The sequence below is a fragment of the Chlorocebus sabaeus genome, chromosome 4 (genome assembly GCF_047675955.1).
Source record: "Chlorocebus sabaeus isolate Y175 chromosome 4, mChlSab1.0.hap1, whole genome shotgun sequence".
Taxonomy (NCBI): Eukaryota; Metazoa; Chordata; class Mammalia; order Primates; family Cercopithecidae; genus Chlorocebus; species Chlorocebus sabaeus.
The window spans coordinates 9872703-9892314 of record NC_132907.1 but is presented as its reverse complement, the minus strand read 5'-3'; the positions used below and the strand labels follow the sequence as shown (position 1 = coordinate 9892314).

The 19612-nt window shown below is 37.8% G+C and overlaps 1 protein-coding gene across 3 annotated transcripts in view; it reads left to right on the top strand.

The window, feature by feature from the left end:
- The window catches only part of RASA1 (RAS p21 protein activator 1), a 123343-nt gene that overhangs the window by 49133 nt on the left and 54598 nt on the right, over positions 1-19612 (top strand). For all 3 annotated transcript variants that reach the window (XM_037982183.2, XM_007977578.3, XM_007977586.3), the window contains exons 2-4: positions 14999-15151; positions 16242-16377; positions 16999-17069. In XM_037982183.2, the coding sequence (XP_037838111.1) occupies positions 14999-15151; positions 16242-16377; positions 16999-17069 (360 nt within the window). The remainder of the gene's footprint in view (positions 1-14998; positions 15152-16241; positions 16378-16998; positions 17070-19612) is intronic.

Genomic DNA, 19612 nt, shown 5'->3' with positions numbered 1-19612 from the left:
CTATGGTACCTGGAAGATATTTCCTTCTTTGCCTGGTTACTATAGTTATATTGAGGGCCAGTTGGTTTCAGAATGCATTTTAAGAAATGGGAAAAATAGCTGTGGAAAAAATAATTAGCCCTTCAAAAGACAGTAATGGATAGCCTATTCAGATTCCCAGGTTATCAGTGGATAAACAGTTAAATAGACAATCACAAAAATACTTCAAAGGTGGTTCTTCATTTTTCTCATCCTTAAATTTTCTACCTCTTTCCCTCAAATTTCATGGCATTTTATTTCATGTGTCAGGATTGCCACTATCTATCTTTCTTCTCTGAAATTTCTAGACCTGTCCCACAGAGACTTGAGAATTGAGAACATGGAGAGTGGGAGTAAGGAAGTAGCATGGTCCTTCCTGTATCTGTTATTAATACCCTGTGCCTCAGCATTCCTGTTTTGGAGAACTTCCTGCACATAAACTGTCAAAGCCTCTCATAATTATAGATACAAAGCTGTTTTCTGGTAACTTGTGGACTCACTGATTTCTTCTTCCATGTGAGAAACAGTGTTTCGGAAATTAAAACTGCTCTAAAGTGCCAAGAATCTGAGTTTATGGGAAAAGTCACCTGACTGCTACTTGGATACCACTTTTTTTTTTTTTTGGAGACAGAGTCTTGCTGGGTGGCCCAGGCCAGAGTGCAGTGGCACAATCTCAGCTTACTGCAACCTCCATCTCCTGGATTCAAGCAGTTCTCATGCCTCAGACTCCCGAGTAGCTGGAATTACAGGCGTGTGCCACTACACCTGGCTAATTTTTGTATTTTTAGTAGAGTCGGGGTTTCCCCTTGTTGGCCAGGCTGTTCTCGAACTCCTGGCCTCATGTGATCTGCTCGCCTTAACCTCCCAAAGTGCTGGGATTACAGGTGTGAGCCACTGCGCCTAGCAGATAGCATGAATTTGTGCTAACTTCATCTGTGCTTTTATTACATGGTGCTCTTATTGCACTCCTTTTGTTTATGCCTTCCAGACTTTTAATATATTTCCCCCTAGCTGCTCTGCTTTGGCATTTTACCATACTGCTTAAGGCCTATCTTCTTCCTCATTAGATGGCCTTGATTACTACTTTATAGAGAGAATCAAAATTACATATTTTCAAGTTCACTTATCACTTTGCTTATTTGTGACCTTAAGGAATTAGACTAGATATCTGAAAGCTTTTTCCATCCCAGATATTTCATCTTAAAATAATTTTCTCTACTTTTTACTGTGAGGCAGCTGTGTATTTGTTCTTTTGCCATTCCATGATTGTAGACACTGTGTTTCCACCTATCTTTTGTCTCTTCTGTTTTTAAGGAAAAGATGACCTTCTTCCCTAATAAGACTGTTTTTCTCATGCTCTTTTTTTTTTTTTTTCTTTTTTGTTTTGAGACAGTATCTTGCTCTGTTGCCTAGGCTAGAGTGCAGTGGCACGATCTCATCTCACTGCAACCTCTGCCACCTGGGTTCAAGTAATTCTTATGCCTCAGCCTCCTGAGTAGCTGTGATTACACGTGCATACCACCACACTCGGCTAATTTTTGTACATTTTGTAGAGACAGGGTTTTGCCATGTTGCCCAGCCTGGTCTTGAACTCCTGAGCTCAAGCAATCCGCCCACCTCAGTCTTCCAAAGTTCTATAATTATAGGCTTGAGCCACCACGCCCGGCCGTTTTTCTCATAATCTTAAGCTCATTTTTTCCCATCTCTTTTAGAGGTTTGCTTTGTCAAATATCCCCCCTTTATAATAGTTATAATGAAACAGTTTTCTAGAAGATATTTAGACTAATAGTACTACCATTAGGTTGAGATTCATTGCTGGGCTGATATGTTCTTGGCATTTTGAAAAGTGCTTTCAAATATCATATCGAAATCCAGAGAACAGTTCTACCTGAGCTTTTATTATAACCCCCACAAACATTTGTGGATTCCCTACTGTATGCAAAGCACTATACTAAGAATGCTATAGGGGATATAAAAATCAACAAAATTTGGCCTGTTAGAGGAGGAGTTTATGGCCAGTATAGGGGAACATGTAAAAAAGTACAAAGAGATAGAGGAAGATTATGTCTAAATGCAGAGGGTTTTAAAGGAGTGTGTATTAGTTTGTCTTCACACTGCTATAAATAACTACCTGAGACTGAGTAGTTTATAAAGAAGCAATGTTTAATTGATTCACACATGGCTGGGGAGGCCTCAGGAATCTTACAGTCATGGTAGAAGGCAGAGGGGAAGCAAGCACATCTGCACATGGTGACAGGAGAGACAGCATGTGAAGGGGAATGCGCCACACACTTTTGAACCATCAGATCTTGTGAGAACTCACTATCACGAAAGCAGCAAGTGGAAATTTGTTCCCATGATCCAATCACTTACCACCAGGTCCCCTCCCCAACACTGGGAATTACAATTCAACATGAGATTTAGGTGGGGGACACAGAGCCAAACCATATCATTCTCTCCCGCCTCTCCCAAATCTCATTATTCTCACATATCAAGACACAATCATGCCTTCCCAACAGTCCCCCAAACTCTTAACTTATTCCAGCATTAACTCAAAAGTCCAAAGTCTCATCTGAGACAAAGCAAGTCCCTTCCACCTATGAGCCTGTAAAATAAAAAACAAGTTAGTTTCTTCCAAGGTACAGTGAGAGTACAGGCATTGGGTAAATACTCTTGTTGCAAATGGGAGAAATAGCCAAAACAAATGGGCTACAGGCCCCATGCAAGTCTGAAACCCAGCAGGGAAGTCATGAAACCTTAAAGCTCCCAAATCCTTGATTCCACATCTCACATCCAGGGCACGCTGATGCAAGGGGTGGCCTCCTAAGGCCTTTGGCAGCTCTGCCTCATGGCTCTGCAGGATACAACCCCCACAGCTGCTTTTATGGGCTGGCATTGAGTGCCTGCGACTTTTGCAGACACACAGTGCAAGCTGTCAGTGGATCTACCCTTATGGGGTCTGGAGGATGATGGCCCTTTTCCCACAGCTCCATTAGGCAGTGCTCTAGTGGGGACTCTCTGTGAGGGTTCCAATCCCACATTTTCCCTCTGCACTGCCCTAGTAGAGGTTCTCCATGAGGGCTCTGCCCCTGCAGTGGAGTCCTACCTGGACATCCAGGCATTTCCATCCATCTTCTGAAATCAAGGTGGAGGCTCTGCTCTTGCCTTCTGTGCACCCACAGACCCAACACCATATGGAATCCACCAAGGCTTGTGGCTTGCACCGTCTGAAGCCATGCCCCAAGTTGTACGTTGGCCCCTTTTAGCCACAGCCACAGCTGGAGCTGGAGTGGCTGGGATGCAGGGCACCAAATCCCAAGGATGCACTTAGCAGTGGGTTTCTGGGACTGACCCATGAAACCAGTTTTCCCTCTTAGACCTCCAGGCCTGTACTGGAGGGGCAGCCATGAAGATCTCTGACATGCCTTGGGAGACATTTTCCCCATTGTCTTGACTATTAGCATTTGGCTCCTTGTTTTTTTTTTTTTTTTTTTTTTGAGACGGAGTCTCGCTCTGTCGCCCGGGCTGGAGTGCAGTGGCCAGATCTCAGCCCACTGCAAGCTCCGCCTCCCGGGTTTACGCCATTCTCCTGCCTCAGCCTCCCGAATAGCTGGGACTACAGGCGCCCGCCACCTCGCCCGGGTAGTTTTTTGTATTTTTTTAGTAGAGACGGGGTTTCACCGTGTTAGCCAGGATGGTCTCAATCTCCTGACCTCGTGATCCGCCTGCCTCGGCCTCCCAGAGTGCTGGGATTACAGGCTTGAGCCACCGCGCCTGGCCGGCTCCTTGTTATTTATGTAAATTTCTGCCACTGGCTTGAATATCTCCCCAGAAAATGGGTTTGTCTTTTCTATAGCGTGGTGAGGCTGTAAAATTTCCAAACTTTTATGTTCTGCTTCCCTTTTAAACATAAGTTCCAGTTTCTTACCATCTCTTTCTTCATACATATGGGCATATACTTTTAGAAAAAAACCAAATCACATCTTGAATGCTTTGCTGCTGAGAAATTTCTTCTGCCAGATACCCTAAATCATCTCTGTCAAGTTCAAAGTTCAACACATCTTTAGGGCAGGGGCACAATGCTGCCAGTCTCTGCTAAGTCATAGCAAGAGTGACCCTTACTCTGGTTCTTAGTAAGTTCCTTGTCTCCATCTGAGACCACATCAGCCTGGATTTCACTGTCCATATCACTATCAGCATTTTGGTTACAATTATTGAGCAAGTCTCTAGGAAGTTTGAAACTTTCCCACATCTTCCTGTCTTCTGATCCCTCCAAACTGTTCCAGCCTATGCCTATTACACAGTTCCAAAGTTGCTTCCACATTTTGAGGTATATTTATAGTGGTGCCACACTTTTCTCGTACCAGTTTTCTGTATAATCCTGTTCTCATACTGCTACAAAGAACTACGTGAGTCTGGGTAATTTGTGAAGAAAAGATTTAAGTGACTCACAGTTCTGTAGGCTGTACAGGAGTCATGGCTGGAGAGGCCTCAGAAAACTTACAATCATGGCAGAAGGCAAAGGGGAAGCAAGAATGTCTTCACGTGGTGACAAGAGAGAGAGAGAGCAAAGGGAGGAAGTGCCACACACTTTTAAAACATCAGATCTTGTGGGAATTTACTATCACAAGAACAGCAAGAGGAAATTTGCCTTCGTAATTCAATCAGCTACCACCAAGTCCCTCCCCCAACACTGGGAGTAACAGTTCAACATGAGATTTGTGTGGGGATACAGAGCAATCATATCAGGGGGAGGTAATGTATTCAGTTAAAGGGGATTAAAAATGGCTTTATGCAAGTATACTTTTCCCTGGAACTTAACATAGAATAGTGTTTTGACAAGCAAAAATCAAATGATGACTGTATTGTGAAAAGACATGGTGAAACAAGGTAGTATTTGTAGAGTTTCACATAGTCTGATTTGGCTAAAAGGGAGGCTGGAGCCTTTCATGGTGGCTTTTGAATGCCATGGTGAATAGTTTGTACTTTACTTGTTATTGAATAGCCATTTGTACACTTTGGAGCTATTAGAGTGAAATGATTAAGCCTGTGGTTTAGGAAGAAAGAGCCTATTAGGGAGATTAATCTTTCCCTAGTTGTAGGAAGTGTTGGAGCAGTATGATATGGAGAGGGTGGTAATGAATGAAGGGATGGAAAACGAGAATAATTTCAGTGATACTGGAGGTGCAGTATACAAATTGACAGTAGTTTTATGACTAGGAAGGTAAGTGTTTAGGAAAAACTCTCAAATTGTTTTTCCTCTGCCCTTACACCACAACAATCAACACAGAAGACTTCTGTGTCCAAATGCACGCTATTTCTCCCTGCCAAATAAGCAATCAGTTCTTCAGTGAATACCAGCTGATTGGCCTCCAATTCATTTCTGGCACTACCCAGAGATAGTGTCAGATCCCAATGGCTTAGGGCTCAGTCTTGGGGACTGGGCCCTCCTTCCTACTGGTTGTAAGTCTGGATATCTAGAACTTGTACCAGATGGCTTCGAGTTGGGGTTTCCACAACCCTCTCTTTGGGTTTGATTAATTTGCTAGAGCTACTCACAGAACTCAGGGAAACACGTTTACTGGTTTATTATGAAGGGTATGTTAAAGGATACAAGTAAACAGCCATATGGCAAGGTCTGGATGCCATAGGGCAAGGTCTGGAAGGGTCCCAAATGTAGGAGCCTCTGTTTCCATGGAGTTAGGGTATGCCACTCTCCCAGCAAATGGATGAGTTCTTGTTCACTTTCTTGCCCATCTTCACATGTTCAGCTGTGAAGCCAGTCCTTTTGGTTTTTTATGGAATTTTCATGACATCAGCACTTTCCCCAATAGGAAGGCCCCCCACAAGACCCTCTCTGAAATGAGGGCATTATGACCCACAGTCAGAAAAGTGGAGGAAAATTAGAGTCCTGCCTTGGTGCAGGTGAAAGGATGGCAGGAGAAGATCAAGGATATTGTTTCCTGAGGACTAACACACCAAACATTGTAATAAAAGACTATAAGGAGGGTGACACAGTTTCAATATGTGTCCCCTCCAAATCTCATGTTTAATGAGACCTCCATTGTTGGAAGTGGGGTCTGGTGGGTGTTTGTATCATAGAGGTGGATCCCCCATGAATAGTTTGCTGACCTCCCCTGTGGTAATGAGTTCAGGCGAGAGCTGGTTGTTTAAAGCAGGGGTCCTCAACTCCTACTCCGTGGACTGGTACCTGTCTATGACCTGTTAGGAGCTGGGCCACACAGCAGGAGGTGTGAGCCACAGGCAAGTGAGCATTACTGCCTGAGCTCCACCTTCTGATCAGCAGAAGTTAGATCAGCAGCAGCATTAGATTTTCACAGGAGTGCGAACCCTGTTGTGAATTCCTCATGTGAGGGATATAGGTTGTGCGTTCCTTATGAGAATCTGATGGTTGATGATCTGAGCTGAAACAGTTTCATCCTGAAATCATCTCTGAGCACCCGTCTGCGGAAAAATTGTCTTCCACTAAATCAGTCAGTGCCTGGTGCCAGAGGTTGGGGACTACTGGTTTAAAGGAGCCTGGCTCCTCCCTCCTTCTCTTGCTCTCTCTGGTCATGTGATGCGCTAGCTCTCCCTTTGCCTTCTGCCATGAGTAAAAGCTACCTGAGGCCTCCCTGAAAGCAGATTCCAGCACTATGCTTCCTCTATAGTCCTGCAGAACCATGAGCCAAAATAAACCACTTTTCTTTATAAATTACCCAGTCTCATGTATTCGATTATAGCAATGCAAAGACGGACTAACACAAAGGGCTATGGGAGTTATAAACCAGGAACTGTGGATGAAAATCTGTTTTTTAAAATGTAGTTATATAAACACAACCACATACATAAATAAAATAACACCACAAGAAGGAATCAAAGTTGCTTTTGCAATTTCAGGTCTGGACACTAGGAAGGATGCTGGTGTCATTAACAATAAAGAGGAAGAGAAGTGTGAGTGGGTGTGTGTGTGTGTGTCTGTGTGTTTGTAGAGATATTTGCTAATTTTTTAAGATTTTGATATATTCACCTTAAGGTGAAGATTCTTGGGAGGGCTTTGTTAATTTAAGCCTGGCGTTTAAGAAGGAAGTTAGATTTAGAGAGGGAAATTTGGGGATCACTCTCATAGAGGTTATAATTTGAGCTGATTGATAACTGATATTTCCATGACTGTGAATAAATACAGAAATGGAAAATTCTGAGGAAAAGGCATGTAGAAAATGCCTTAGTTTTAGGATGACCTTTGAGTAAATTGTGTAATATTTCACTCTTATTTCTTAAAAAAAGTTACATAGGAGAAATACCTTGAGAAAGCATAGAGGAAGAAAACTAATGCCTTAAAACATTGCCTAACACATAATGGGAGCTTAAAAAAATCTTTGTTGAATGAATAATTGTAACTTGTTTGGGATATAAGCGTATGTATAGGAGAAAAATGGGCATATTGTGGAGAACTTCTGAGGGATAGAGTGGATAATACCCATTCCCCTGCCCTGTGCTCACAGGGTTATTGCTGATACCAGATGAAAGGACAGATCTGAGAATATTTTGAACTTTTAAAATGTTCTTTGAGGCATATTTCAGTTTGAGGAACTGAAAGAAATTCCATAAGTAAGGTAATATGTCTGTATTCAGCAAGTAAGGTAACATGTTTACTTACAAACTTATATTCTTTCCATTTTACTTGGTGGGAATTAGATTTGTAAAGTATATTACGAAGAATGTTGAGGGTATTGTTATGGCTATATATCTTTTGATAAGTCATTTTTTTTTTTTTTTTTTTTTTTTTTGCCTGTGCTTTTTCCCATTGCCTGTTACGTTTTTCTCACTTTCCTACTCAGTCCCTCCCTTTTTCCAAATCAGTTTAGCCATCAGTTCTTTCAGGAAATGTATGCTAAAATTCTAAGACGGAGACAGGTATTTTTTTGTATCCCTGTGTATCCTCTTTCTTACTTTACCAGATTACAGTTGCTTAATTTGAATGTCTTCTCCACTGGATCCTAAACTTACATGTCATGGTGTTCTGTGGTATTTACTGTTATCGTCTACCATGTAGCACACTGCTTGGCAGATAATTTGTTGGAGATGAACTAAATAAGAGACAATGTTAGACTAAAGTTTACTTTTAACCTCCAGATGTAGTGATTTCTTGTCTTCATGTGCTGAATGTTATGATATTGTAATTGTTGAAGTTCTAAGAAAATCCCAACTATAAGAATTTATACCATTTTGAGAATTTAAAGTACACAGATAAAAGAGATTGAAAATGTGCTGTATTAACTGATCTCAGCCTCCTGCTAGTAGGTATTCTGCTAGCCTTCCCTCCCTTTTCCTCCTCCCTGGCAACATTTGATTAGTGCATAACATTTCTTGGAGAGGTGTGGTTTTTTTCTTCCCTTCATTATCTGTTTACTAGGGTGATGGGAGTTAAAGGTAGTAAAAACTTCACAATCATGGTTGAGTGCATTTCAGTGTAAACTTTTGTATTCTCACCTTTTGTATGTTAGTCTTAGTTAATTTTGGGTGGACAGAATGTATGATAGTGCTGTTTCTTTAGAAATGCTCTCTCAAAACTAAAACCTCTTGGATTCTCTAAATACATTACCTATTGAAAAAGGAAACAGCATTTCTGCCCTTACTTTGAACTAACTTGATCTGAGATAAATACATACACACATGCACGCATGTGCACACACACACATACATTCACACTCTAGCTATCTGGATATATACAAATATACCCAAGAATAGCTAAGATAAACATGCTCTCTTTTCCCCTTCCCCAAGTTTAAGTGATGCATAGTTGGTCTAAGGGGTGCTACACCTGTTTTGCTTAGCCTAGTGGTTGTTCAAGTGAATTTACCAGTGACCCAATTTTAGTCTATCATAGTGATTTGAAAAAATGCCAAGTAAAGTCACTTAGTATGAGATAAATTTTCTTTACTTTCCTCTTCACTTTAAGAAATCAGTTGCTTTTTTTTTTTTTAAAAAAAAAAAAAAACCTTTAGCAGACTGTATTAGTCCATTCTCATGATGCTAACAAAGACAAACTCGAGTTGGGGTCATTTATAAAGGAAAGAGGCTTAATTGACTCAGTTCCGCAGGGCTGGGGAGGCCTCAGTAAACTTACAATCACGGTAGAAGGGGAAGCAAACATGTCCTTCTTCACATAGTGTCATCAAGGAGAAGTACTGAGCAAAAGGGGGAAAAGCCCCTTATAAAACCATTAGATCTCATGAGGACTCACTCACTATCACAATAACAGCAGCATGGGGGTAACTGCCCCCGTAATTCAGTTACTTCCCACCAGGTCCCACCCACAACATGTGAGATGAGATTTAGGTGGAGACACAGCCAAACCATATCACAGACAGTAAGAATGTATTAGTTACACATAAATATGGGAGCTTTAGAAGATTTCTATATTTTAGCAAATGCATACCAACTTGAAATCACCAATTTAGTTTTAGAAGACACAAGCATGTGTAAGAAAGTCTGATTAGCATTTTGAGACTTGTAGAATAACTCCAGAAGTCTGTAGTATGATCAGGTACACAGACTCCCAAGTGCTTCAGATGCAAAAGATTTCTTGGCAATTGGATTTCTGCATGTATGTTTCTCTGTAACTACTTTGGTGCCTGTCGGTAATATAACCAAAAGGAAAAACAAGTGGACAGTAAAAGCGATCTGCTGGTAACTTCAATTTAGTTTTCTTTTTATAAAAGGAAGTCTACTGATGTTAGCACTGGTTTAATGGTTTTCTGTTGTGTAGTAGACAGTTTTCATTTGGGATTGTCAAGTGAGTTGTAAATAATTGTATAGTTTCAATGAAATGCCTGTCTGCATTCACACTAGGATATTTTCTCATTGCACAAATTTACATATTTTTCTCTGATCAAGTGAGACAGATTATAAAACACAAAGGCCTCACTAGGGCCCCTCAAATGTGTTCCAGCAATATGCAACAGCCCCCACCCCCATTTTTATTTCCCCTGAGTCAGGGTCTCTCTCTGTCGCCCAGTCTGGAGTGCAGTGGCACGATCTCATCTCACTGCAGCCTTGACTTCTCAGGCTCAAGCTATCCTCCCATCTCAGCCTCTCGAGTAGCTGGGATCATAGGCATGTGCCACCATTCCTGGCTAATTTTTGTATTTTTTGTAGAGGTGGGGTTTTGCCATATTGCCCAGGTTGGTCATGAACTCCTGGGTTCAAGCAGTCCCCTCCTCAGCCTCCCAAAGTGCTGGTCTATAAAGGCGTGAGCCGCTGTGCCTGGCCACAGCACACATTTATAAAAAATGTTCATGTGATTCCAAATTTAAAATAGAGTGATTTCTGTGCCTTTTAAAAAAATTGTTCACTTATTTCACATGCAGTTTTATCTTAGATGTATAATATTGTATATAAATTGATTTGTATTTCTAAAAAAATGAAATTAAGAAACTCCATATCTACCTGTAGAATTTCTCAACAAAAATTTACAAAGCTAGCTGGGAAGACATGTATGTACTTCTTGAATTTCCTCCTGCTGTTCTTTTTCCCCAGCTTCCTTAGGCAAGGAAGAAGAGAGAGGGAAATTTACTTTTAAAATAGGAGGACATAAATGCTTTATTATTAACGTGTTGCATTAAGCAGTTTTAAGTCATAGTATCTCAAGTACCTACTATCCTTTATACTGCCCCCCAACCCCCAAAATATACACACATTGGGAAAAGAATGGGGGTTCTTTGAGGGTTTCCTTCTAGAGTTGCCAGGTGAAATATAATTTCTAGTTTATTAATAGTATGGCACCTGCAGCCCCAATTAATTTGAATGCTTTATAATATTCAAAAAGAGTTTTGAGAAAATTTCCTCCTAAAATTAATGCCTTAGTAGAAAAAAAGATTGATTTCTTCTGTTCTCTTCCCCAAATTACATGGAAAGTAAACAAGACTGGAAAACTAAGATGGTTCACAGATTGATCACCTATTATGCAACAGTCATAAAATGTGTTAATTTTTTTGAAGAAGTTTATTAATCAGTCCCATAGCCTTTGAGTATCCTCTATTCCCCTGTGATATTGGTTTGATAATAATTAAGCTAATATTTACTGGGTTCTTGGTATCCATTAGGTATTCTTCTAAGCAACTTTATATGTGTTAGCTCATTTAATAATAATAAGCCAATGTTCTGTGAGGTAGACACTATTCCTTTTATAGATGAGGAAACTGAGGCTCGGAGATATCTGCCTACATTTGCACAGCTCAGTGGCAGAGCTGGGATTCAAAGACAGTGACTCTAGAGTCTTAACCGTTCTACTATAAAGCCTACGTAGTAGTTTTCTTTTTTGTATTTTTTTTTAAAGCAATTTAGGACAAGTCATTAATTTTATTCTGAGGTTGAGATAGAAATTAATTTCCCTAATTTACAAGTCTCTACTAAAAATACAAAAATTAGCCGGATGTGGTGGCACGCATCTGTAATCCCAGCTACTTGGGAGGCAGAGACAGGAGAATCACTTGAACCGAGGAGGCAGAGGTTGCAGTGAGCCATGAGAGCATGGCACTGCGCCCCAACCTGGGTAACAGAGCGAGACTCTGTTTCCAAAACAAAAAAAGGAGAACTTCCTATGTTGACGTTAAAAAAGAGGTTTTTGTTTTGTTTTGTTTCTTACATTGGCAAGGTGGTTCAACTAGATGACTTATAAAGTATTTTTCAACGTCGTTTTATGAGTCAACACTTCTTCCTTCATTGGACAAATACTGTTAAAACTTATTATTGCTATGTGCCAGGTATACTCTGTGCTATAATTGCCACAAATGTGAGCAGATTCATAAACTTTAACTTAGGTGATGAGCTATTATTTGGTAATCTCATGTTAGAGTATTCTCATACCACCAGTATAACTTTTGTGCTTATGTTTCTTTGAGGTATTCTAGATTCCAGTTGAATTATTTTTTTAATTTACTTGAAAACAGTCACCAGCAAATCTGCTCTTAAAGAGATATAATAAGGCTTTGACTGTGAAGACTTAAGAGTAATAGTGGGGTTGATTAAATATGTTTTCTTTTATTTCTTTGTAATTCTGTTGCTGTGACTGTTTGTAGAGGCAGAAAGTGTAGCATTTTAAAAAATTGAGTATTTTAGACAACCACTCCCAAAGTGTTCACTCTTGGGAAAAGTTATATCTTTGTTATTGAGAGTATATTTTGTAAAGGCATATCCCATATATTTTATACCTAGAATAAAAAGAATTACAGACTTCAGAAAGTTAAGGTAGACAACATTTTCTTGGCTACTGGGGCTAATTAGAATGTATGATTTTCTGTGCAGGGCAGCCACCTTAGGGACTCTGAATCTCTCAGTAGGGTAAAATTTTTATATTTATGAAAAAGATTGTGGGTTAAAAAAAGGTTGAGAAATACTGTTTTTGAGTAAACTCAAGGACTGGTGTTTAAAGGTTATATAGTATTTTACCTAGGTTCTATAAATCTGTAAGGTGTCTGAATCAAATCTTATAACTTTGGGTTTATTGTGATTTATTTATAAAACATTTAAGGATCAAATCAACTACATAAATGTTTACAAGCTGATGGCTGGATAATTTAATTGCAGTTTAGAGTCATAATCAAGAATTGACATGTTTTGCTTTACGTGTTTGAAGCTTATGACCTTTTGACATGAAAGGAAATTGCTAACATGTAGGAAATAGTTACTTATTTAGATTAATGTCTTTCTCCTGAACTGACTTATCCACTTGAATGCTCAGATCTTACTGAAAGTACATAGATGTAAAAAATCAGCTCGGTGTGGTGGCTTACACCTGTAATCCCAGACTTTGGAAGGCTGAGGTGAGCAGATCACTTGAGTCCAGGAATTTGAGACCAACCTGGGTGACAGGCAAAACACTGTCTCTCCAAAAAAAAAAAAAAAAAAAAAAGCGGGGCATGGTAGCATGTGTCTGCAGTCTCAGCTATTTGGGAGGCTGTGGTGAGAAGATGGGTTGAGCCCGGGAGGTGGGGGTTGCAGTGAGCTGAGATTGTACCAGTGCATTCCAGCCTGGGTGACAAAGTGAGACCCCCATCTTAAACAAAACAAAGCAAAAACAACTAAAAACCACAAATAGACGTATATATCACTTAAAATTGTAAGTCAGATATTTATTGTAAAATAGTAATTGTGTAATGCCTACTGTATCTCTGTGTATCATTTCATGGTAAGTTCAAAAGATTAAGGAGATTAAATAAAACCTTTTTCATCTTGACACTGCGTAAGACATAACAGAAATTTAACAAATAACAAGTACACAAAAACAGAGATTTGCTTAAAATTGTCCTTAATTTTATCTTTGTTGGGTATATAAATCTGCTCTCTGGGATAGTTCTACTGCTTTAAGTAATGAGGAAAGCACCAGTTTCATATTCTAAGGATAACCTAAGGATATCCTTTATATTTTCACAGCTAAACTTACAGCCTGAAATTTCAAAATTTTATTCTCTTATGTTGTTAAATTATAGTTCCTCAGGGGACCTTTATGATCTCTGGTGTAAACTTTCCATTTTAGAACAAAAAAATCCCTGAGCTCTTGAAAGTTAAAATTACTTGTCATTTGTCTCAAAGATGATGGCTGAACTAAGATTAGGATTTTAGAGGAATGCAGTATTGATTGCTCTTTCCCTTCTTCCTCTAATACTAACAGTTTACAATTATATTTTTTGTTAAGTTGTAATGGAACTCTATAAATAAGTTCATTATTTTCAGCCTTATGCATAGGGCTCTATTTAAAATAGGTTGATTTTAGAAGAAAACTAAAAGTGATTCTTTCCATAAGTTTTAAGTTTCTGTGTTTTTGTTTTATTTTTAAAAATTAAGGTGTCAAAAATAATGAGCTTTTATTACAACAAGCTTACAAAAATAGTCATAGTAGCATAATGCTTTTATCATTGGCTTATTATATATTATATAAAATACATACTACATTATTACAAATGTAAGATTACAAATAAACTGAGTGGTAAAGCTGAAGTACTATAATATGTTACATAATTTAATATATCAATGTAATATGAATGTTTGTTGTTTTTCTCTGAATGTTTCAAATTAGGCTGTAAGTATCTAAGGATGAGTTTGACTAAACTATGAAAAATGTAAAAATGTTTTATAACAGTTACTTTGGAGATTTGTTACCATGCCTGTATGATACTTCTAGTATATTTCTAAGCATGTTTCTGTTTATATCAGTCTATGAGGCTTTTATAGGCATACTTGGTATCATGGATGATGCTAGAGTTATAGCCAGTTTCTCAAGTAGATCATTTGATAGTATGTAGGTAGAATACAGTTAAACTGAGAGCAAGAAGGGTGAAGGGACAAAGGTGCTATTTATTCCCCCAAATGTTTGTTAAATAAATTTGGAAAGTTGAGTGCAAATGTAAAATGTGTAGTCATGGAGTAGATTATCTTAGAGCCAAAGGGATTAATCAGCTTCATGTTCAAACAGGAAATTAAAATAGCATCCTTTAGACAGTGTAATTCCGTTTTCCTGTCTCAGGGCACAAACACTAAAATGGGATAAAACATTTTATATTCTCATAGGTTCTATGTGCCTTGTGAAGTCATGGTTCCTCAGTATAAGATTGAGGTAGTAAATTCATCATTTCCATTTGTTTATCTTATTTTTCTAAGTAAGGATTTGGTTGCAGTAGTGTTTATATTTTGAATAGCAGGCAATCCTGGAAGTAGGGAGTTGGGTAGAAATAGAAGAGATTTATATATGAGATGACTAGAACTGAGCTTTTAGAACAAATTAAAGACCAAGTAAATGAGTATTTTTTGAGAGACTGAGGTTGAATTGAGTTAAAATTGGAATAACTGGTTCAGAGTAAAATGTAAATGTTTAAGTTACATGTAGGCATTTAAAACCTCTAGTAGTATGTTTTTCAAGTATCACTAGAAATTTTACACTTGCTATTATATTGTAATATCTTCTCTGTTTTTCCCCTAGGTGGTATCACGGAAAACTTGACAGAACGATAGCAGAAGAACGCCTCAGGCAGGCAGGGAAGTCTGGCAGTTACCTTATAAGAGAGAGTGATCGAAGGCCAGGGTCCTTTGTACTTTCATTTCTTAGCCAGATGAATGTTGTCAACCATTTTAGGTAAGTCTTTATTCCTGTTGTGAAGCCAAATGGTGTAGCTATTTTGATATAATATTCAAAAATATACCGGTATAATAAAGGTGAATGACTCAGTAACAAATATAGAGAAGGAAGCTTGTTTTCAGTCAAATGATTTAATCAGTGATTTAGAGAGATTCTTTTGAATGTTCACATTTTTTGTTTAAAAACAGTATATTTGGGCATTACTGTGCTGATCCTCAAATATATTTATAGCTTTTAAAGTATAAAGAATTATAAATAAACTTTGAGCGGCAAGTCTAAAATAAAGGAATTGTATACTTTTAGACTGTAGAATAACAAAGAGTATAGGAAACCCTGTTTAAAACTCAAATTTTGTGTCCTCTATTTTAGCTTCAGTGTTCTAAAACTCTTTGCAGACATGCACTTCAGTGAAACAGGCATATAAATTTTCAAGTACAAATATTCTATATATATAAACATATTTACCCATATTGTATTCTATTTCATTTTTATAGAAGAAATTGAAAAAAATCATCTAATGCATATAGTGTTAAATGATAAAATGTTTTTGTACCCTTGGTTTTTAGATTTTAAAATAAGGTTCAGTAGTACCATGATACCACATATAGTATGTGAAATTATTCCTGTACTTTGTTGGATATATATATCTCCTGAAATATTTCTTCAAGAGATAATCTTTCAAGATTTCAAAATATCTTTCAAGAGATAAATATATCTCTTGAAATATTTCAAGAGATTTGTGAGGTCCTTTAAGCCAGAGAAAACTTACTAACATTGTGAATTCAGCCTTAAATATGGAAAGTGAGAAGAGATATCTGAGGGTGAATTTTCAAATATTTGATGGAATTCTGTAATTGAGGTTTATAAGCCTGATACGTATTTCACATCAAATGCATGTATATATGTAAGAGAAATAGCCCCAAGTAATTTGCTGTGATGAAGATATTAATAAGTAGTATTTTAGTATAAGGATATAGTTACAAGGAAAAGAGTATGGAAATTATGGATTTATAATTTCTTTATGAAACTCGGTCTTTAAAATTGGCTGTAAAGATTTTTTTATACTGTATTTTTCCTTTTCAAATAGGATTATTGCTATGTGTGGAGATTACTACATTGGTGGAAGACGTTTTTCTTCACTGTCAGACCTAATAGGTTATTACAGTCATGTTTCTTGTTTGCTTAAAGGAGAAAAATTACTTTACCCAGTTGCACCACCAGAGGCAAGTAAAATGAATAAAATATTTTTCAAAACTTTATTTTTCAGTACAATAGTGGGTTTAGCTATTGCTCAGTTTCTTATGTTTATTATAATTCAAGAAGTATTTGTTGTATTAAATTTTAATTTGGGTTATAATGTCAGAACAAAATGGACAATTTCTTTGAAAAAAAAAGAAAATATTTTTTAGTAAGTTTGTGTTTAAGTAACCAGATTAAAAAAAAAGTACTGTTTGGTGATAGCCTAACAAATATTTCTGAATGTATGAGAACAAGTTACTGATTTCATAGTACTAACCGTGACTTTGCTGCAAGATTCTGAAATGCCTTGTGTATCATCAATGAAAGGTTAACTTATATGTTTCATGTAGTATATTTAAAATGAAATCATTCATATTACCTTATAAAAGCATATTGCTTATATTTAAAATATAATTTTCATAAAAACAAGAACAACAAAAAAGCCTTTCTAGGCACTGCGTATTTGTAGTCCAAGTAAAAATGTATTTGAATGATCCCATGGAATTTGTAATGTGAATTTTTATTGGCTTTATGTGGATATACCTCTTTTGCCTTTAAGATAAAAAGACTATCTTTTTAAATCCTTTTTTTTTTATGGTTTCTAGCCAGTAGAAGATAGAAGGCGTGTACGAGCTATTCTACCTTACACTAAAGTACCAGACACTGATGAAATAAGGTATTTTATAATCTATTCTCATGTATCGGCATTTGAAAGAGCTAGACTTCGAAGATTTATTACTCTTGGACTAGGAAGCTTTTGAAATTTGAAGAAATGGCATATAGCAAGGTGAAAGAGCTTTCGATATTGGGTCTGTTGGTCCTGTACCTCTGGGTTGACTTATTTGTTCAGACTGTGATTTTGAATCAGGGTGGCCTCAGTGAATATGACAGGAGAAATAATTAGGTTTTATTACATTGTCTCTCACAAAGTAAGGAGAGTTCTGTTTCAATCTATATCCTATTTAAATTTTTGTTACCACGTGACATTTATGCCACAGCTATAAAGGATAAGCTTCTACTTTATGTAAGGGGTGAATAATTTTAAACCTTAGTAATGTTATAGAACTATGCAACATGTTAGTTTGTAGTCTTATTTCTCTATAATTATATAATTTGATAATCAAATTATGTCTTTCTATAAGGTATTTAAATTTCTAGTGGAAACTTTGTTTCTTACCATTAATTCTCATTTAATTCTTACTGACACATTTTTATTTGTAATCTAAACTGGAAAGGCCTATAAACGACAAAGGAGAAAATGCATATATTAAAGAAGAACAGTGATGAATTACAAATTTATGAATTTAGGTAATTTTTAAATTTTTTGTGGGATTATTTAGGACAGCAGTTCTTAAAGTGTGTTTCATGTAACTATGGGGATCTTTGAGACTCATTTAGAATGACACTGGGTATTAGTCAGTGTTTTCTAGAGGAGATTTTTTATGGAGAATTGGTTTACACAATGGTAGATGGAGACAGTAAAGACCCACAGTTGGCTGTCTGTAATCTAAAAACCCAAGAAAGCCTGTGGTATAATTCAATCTACATCTGAAGACCTGAGAACCAGGGGAACCTATGGTGTAAATCCTAGTCTGAGGGCAGGAAAAGTTGAGATGAGATGTCCCAGCTCAACCAGTGAGGCAGAAAAAAGGGATGAATTTCTTCCTCTTCCAGTTTTTGTTCTGTTCAGACCCTCAGTGAATTGGATGATGCCCACGCACATTGGGGATGGCAGGGTACTGTCCTCTGATTCAAATGCTAATCTCATCCAGAAACACCCTCACAGAGAAACCCAGAAATATAATGTTTAATCTGGGAACCCTATGGTCTAGCCAAGTTGACACATAAAATTAGCCATCACAATCCATGAGATCAGATTATTTTCATAACCATACTAAGACATAATTTGCCTTTTTCACTGTAAATTTTACAATGATAGTACAAAAGCAATGTATGGTAAAACTGCTGGTGCCTTAGTAGAAATCAAGGCTGTGGCACAAAAGTGTACAGTATTCTTTACTGTTACACACTTGGAGTTAATCAAAGACAGTTTCATTTAAGAGTGTTACTGATGAGGAACTAAAAAATATTTATTAAATTTTGACCTGTGACCACACACTTTAATCTGTATGATGAAATGGGAAGTATGTATAAAACACTTCTGCTGTGTGCCAGACATCATGAGGAAAAGCAGTGAGTTGAGAGCTGAACTAGTTTGTTCCTTTTTTTTTTCCTTTTAGAGACAGAGTCTTGCTCTGTTGCCCAGGTTGGAGTGCAGTGGCACCATTTCGCCTCACTGCAGTCTCCAACTCCTGGGTTCAAGGGATTCTATGCCTCAGTCTTCTGAGTGGCTGGAATTACAGGCGTGTGTCACCAAGTCCAGCTAATTTTTGTTATTTAGTAGAGATGGGGTTTTGCCATGTTGACCAGGCCAGTCTCCTGACCTCAAGTGATCTGCCTGCCTCGGCCTCCCAAAGTGCTGGGATTATAGGCATGAGCCACTGCACGTGGCTTAGCTGTTACTTTTGTGCACACCATTTTCACTTAAGAGAATGTTTGACATTTTTTGAAGAAGAACAAAGTAAGACTATTATTTCAAGGAAAAAAAATGTTAGTGTTTGTTGCCAATGACGAAATTTGAGTTTTGAGTAAAACTTTGAATTTTAGACATTCTGTGTTGGCCATCAAAAGCTTGACAGTTTCTGAAATTATGACTTCTCTGATGAGACAGGCAGTGATAATAAAGAATGAGGTTTTTTTGTTTTGTTTTGTTGTTTTGTTTTGTTTTTTGTTTTTGTGACAGTTTCGCTCTTGTCACCCAGGCTGGAGTGCAGTGGTGCCATCTTGGCTCACTGCAACCTCTGCCACCTGGGTTCAAGCGATTCTGCTGCCTCAGCCTCCTGAGTAGCTGGAACTATGGGCGCCTGCCACCATACCTGGCTAATTTTGATATTTTTAGTAGAGATGGGGTTTCACCATGTTGGCCAAGGTGGTCTTGAATTCCTAACCTCGGGTAATCTGCCTGCCTTGGCCTCCCAAAGTGCTGGGATTGCAGGCGTGAGCCATCATGGCTGGCCAAGAATGAGAGGTTTTGATAGTGTATAATGTGTTAACAACTAGAAGATATAGATAGCTTGGTGAACTAATATTTTCTAAAAGGTCGATGCATGTTGTTACAAAATTATGCATGGGTAATTTGAAATGCAAGATAGACCAATA